The sequence below is a fragment of the Neopelma chrysocephalum genome, unplaced genomic scaffold (assembly GCF_003984885.1).
Source record: "Neopelma chrysocephalum unplaced genomic scaffold, ASM398488v2 Primary Assembly neopelma1_134, whole genome shotgun sequence".
Classification (NCBI taxonomy): domain Eukaryota; kingdom Metazoa; phylum Chordata; class Aves; order Passeriformes; family Pipridae; genus Neopelma; species Neopelma chrysocephalum.
Genome location: NW_020897796.1, coordinates 441,497 through 445,552, shown reverse-complemented (window position 1 = coordinate 445,552; position 4,056 = coordinate 441,497). Strand labels below are relative to the sequence as shown.

General features: G+C 64.0%; 1 protein-coding gene across 1 annotated transcript in view; it reads left to right on the top strand.

Moving 5' to 3' along the window:
* PLXDC1 (plexin domain containing 1) overlaps positions 1-4,056 on the top strand; it is a 16,504-nt gene continuing 12,448 nt past the window's right edge. The window contains exons 1-5 of the mRNA XM_027698921.1: positions 1-37; positions 128-267; positions 2,783-2,926; positions 3,191-3,260; positions 3,628-3,750. Coding sequence (XP_027554722.1) covers positions 1-37; positions 128-267; positions 2,783-2,926; positions 3,191-3,260; positions 3,628-3,750 — 514 coding nt within the window. The remainder of the gene's footprint in view (positions 38-127; positions 268-2,782; positions 2,927-3,190; positions 3,261-3,627; positions 3,751-4,056) is intronic.

Here is a 4,056-nt window from a genome sequence, read left to right as displayed (position 1 = left end):
ATGCTGCTGATCGAGGCTGAGACCCCCTCCCAAACTCGTGTCACATAACCAAGAGCGTTGCTGGGGGACAGGGCTGGTCCCGGGGGTGGCATGGTACCCCCCTGACCCCTCCCTGTGCCCCCCCCAGGACGCCCCCCCGGGAGCCCGGAGGTGGGCGAAGGGCGACGGAGAACTCGGGATGCGTCCGAGGGGACCCGGATCAGCCACGACCTGGGCGGGGGCAGCCTGGCCATCGACACCCTGCCGGCCAACGAGACCCGGATCGTGGTGAGTGGGGGTCCCCCCTGTGCCCCCCACCCAGTGCCTGACCAGGAGAGCTGTTCCCAACCACGGGAGCTGTTCCCAACCACGGGAGCTATTCCCGGGCTGGGCAGGGAGCTGGATCCCACATCCCAGAGGATAATTACAACCCAGTGCCCTGGGATTGCTCCCAGCCCTGCAGCCTCCACAGCCCTGCCAGGTCCCAGGGCCATCCCTGGGCTGGAAATCCCGGGATGCTTTGTTTGTGGGTGCCACGAGTAGGATGCCACTGTCCCCCAATAACCTTATTGGGGCCAAGAGAGAGTGAGGGGGCTGTGTGGGAGGGGGTGATCTCTGTCCCTGTGTCACCACTAACGAGTTGAGCAGCAGCAGTGTCACCTCCTGGGACACCTTCCTTCCCCTGCTGTGCCTAATTACCCGCCCTCAATTAGCTCCCGGTTATTTGTGGTAGGGCCGCGTGTCCCTCGGCAGCCAGAGGAGTTTCCTGAGCTCTGGGGATGGGGGGGGATATGTGGGTGGCTGGGTTTTGGTGGAGGGTGACTTGTCCCGGTGTTTTTGGTGGCCCCGAGGCACAGCAGGCAGGGGACAAACAGCCGTGGCTGCTTCCGCTCTGCTCCAGCTCCAGCTCATCCACCCGGGATGAAGAAGGGCCAGGAACCGGGACAGTCCTGATGTGGAAGTGTTTAAAAATACCCCAAACCAGCCCAAAACCACTGGTGGCCACCAGGGCCTTTGGAGATGCCGGGGGAGCCGCAGGGAGGGTGTGACGGTGCCTGTGGTTCCCGGGAGGGAAAGGCAGTGATTTCCTGAGGCTTTGGGATCTGCTCCAGGAGTGGGGCCGTGGGCGAGGTCGCAGGTGCATCTCACCCCATCCCGCCTGCAGAAGGTGGGATCCCACCTTGGGAGGTTCCAGTGCAGGGTCCAGAGGGATTTTCCCCTCTCTCCTCCCAAAATATTCCAGGTTAGGGGTGCAGAGAGGCAGCGCTGGTCCCAAAGAACGGAGGTCTCCTCCCTCCCCGAGCTCTGCCCCACTTATCCCTGCGTCCCAAACCTCTCCTCTCCTAATTCCTGCTGTAACCCAGTCAAGGTGACGGATTAGAACATCCCGGTGAGTCAGTGATGAGGTCAGGAGCCGGATCCTCCGTGCTCCAGCCCTGCTTGCTCCCCCCTGGATTATTTGGAGCACTTTGGGAAGGCACAGTGGGGGACACGAGGACACGGGAGGTTTTCTCCTTTGTCACCCTGCATCCCGCATCCCAGGGGTTTTCCATGGGCAGGTGTGTGCCGGGATGCAGCAGGTGCCAGCACAGCCTCAGTTTCCCCATCCATAGGGACTGGGATGCGTCAGCCCCTCGGAGCAAACAGGGGCTGGAATTCCCGTGGGGAAGAGCCGGGAAAGGCTGAGGAGTGCAGCGACTCTCCCTGAGCTTTGGGGAAGCGGGAAAAAACCACAAGTTACAGGATTTTTTTTCTAACAGTGCTTTATTCCAGCTGAGGGGCTCCTCCCCTGCCTCCAGCACCCGGGGTCACGTGCAGGGAGTGGGGCTGGAAGCAGGTCCCGGGGTCAGAGGGGGTTTTGGGGGGGTCAGAGGGGGCTTTGGGGGTCGGAGGGGGCCGAGCAGCAGATGGGGCCGAGCGGCCAGCGTGGCATCGTGCCAGCTGCTGGCACGGAGCGCTGGAGCAACGCTTTCCCAGGGAAAATTAAGATGCTTCCCGTCCTCCCCCCCACCTCGGTGTGAACCGGCCTCCCCTGACAGGCGATGGCTCCCAGATGGCGTCCGTCTGTCCGTCTGTTCCTGCTGGTGACACTGTTCTGCCCGTGTCCCTGGCCAGTCTGAGGTGACTCGTGGCAGAGCTGGCACCTGGTCCAGGCTCTGGTTTGCCTGGGAGAGGGGACTTGGGGGGCCCAGGGGTGCTGCTGATGCCTTTAGGGGGACCCCAGGGTGCCTCTCGTTGCTCTGGGTGAGAACAGGGGGGATCTGCTCCCTCCGTTCCACGCTCCAGGGGGTCACCCCGGAGCACATCCCATGTCCCTCTTCCCCTGCCGTGCCCCTCATCCTCATCCTCATCCTCATCCTCATCCTCATCCTCATCCTCATCCTCATCCTCATCCTCCCTCCCTGCTGGCAGCAGCATCTGGGCCTCTTTCCCAGAGCTGCTTGTTCCAAGGTTCATCATTTCCTCTGGGCTTCCACGGCTCTGGTTGTTTGCTCCGCTTGCCGTGGTCACTTCAGCCTCAGCTCCCAGCCCCTGGCTCTGGGGCGGGATATTTTCCTTCCCGGGAATGTTGCCCGTGCTGTGCCGAGCTCTCTTGTCTCGTGAGTCACCCCTGGCTCTGCCCAGCCCAGTATCCCGTGGGATTCCCTGCACCTTCTCCTCCAGCTGCTCAGCATCCCCCGCTGGCTGCGCCCGGGGTTTTCCAGGCTGGATTTATATCCAGCTGCTTTGGAACACACATCCCAGCTGCTCAGGGGTTCACATCCCTGCATGCAATCCAGGTAATCCCACATTTTCTCTGCAGGAGGACAACCACAGCTACTACGTGTCGCGGGTGTTCGGCCCCGGGGAGGCCCAGAGGAAGGGGCTGTGGGTGGACATGGCAGCGGCCAACGGGAGCCAAGTGAAGATCCACGGGATCCTCTCCAACACCCACCGCCAGGCCTCGGTGAGCGGCCCTGTCCCCACGTCCCCTCTCCCAGCAGGGGTGTCCTGGGAATCCCTTCCACATCCCAGGATGTGGGAAGTGTTTGGGTCCCCCCCGCTCGCTCCGGGGGTGAAGGGGATGAGCACCCACAGGACCCCGCTCCCGTCCCTCTCCTCCCACCCTCCAAGCATCATCCAGGGCATGGACCAGTCCCCTCCACATTCCCTTGGGCGTTTTCCCGAGGGCTGAGCGTGGTTCTCACCTCACCTCACCTCCCTCCTGCAGAGGATCATCCTCTCCTTTGACTTCCCCTTCTACGGACACCTCCTGCGGCAGGTCACGATAGCGACGGGCGGTGAGTCGGGATAGGATGGGATGGATGGGATGGGATGGATGGGATGGATGGGATTCCTGCAGGGGAGGGCTGGATGTGGCTCTGGTGCTGTCTCTGACCTCACCCCACAGCCCCAGGGAGCTCAGAGAAGGGGATACAGCCCTTCTGACCTTCTCCCTGCACCCCCAAATCCCCCCCTGCTCCGCTGCTGCTGCTCAGGGACTCGGGTGCTGCCGGAGCCTCCGGTCCTCCAGCAGTTTGGGAGGGGGGGTCACACAAGCTTGGAGGAAAAATCCAGGAGGGGACTCTGGGGGGTAAAAATGGGGCAGGGTGGTGGGAGGGAGGGTCCTGGGGGTGGTTTGTGCTGCTTCACCCTCTGCCCGCTCAGGTTTTATCTTCGTGGGGGACGTGATCCACCGCATGCTCACGGCCACCCAGTACATCGCCCCCCTCATGGCCAACTTCAACCCCAGCTACTCCCGCAACTCCACCGTCCAGTACCTGGACAACGGTGAGTCCTGCCCTGGGCACCCCCCCCGCCCCCGGCCCCCCCCCCCCCCCGCGCCCCCCCCCCGCCCTGGCCCCCCCCTCCCCTGGGCACCCCCTGCCCTGGACACTCCCCCTGCCCTGGGCACCCTCCCTGCCCTGGGCACCTCCTGCCCTGGGCACCTCCTGCCCTGGGCACCCCCTTCCCTGGGCACCCCTTGCCCTGGGCACCCTCCCTGCCCTGGACACTCCCCCTCCTGGACACCCCCCCTGCCCTGGGCACCCCTTGCCCTGGGCACCCCCTACCCTGGGCACCCCCCTTGCCCTGGGC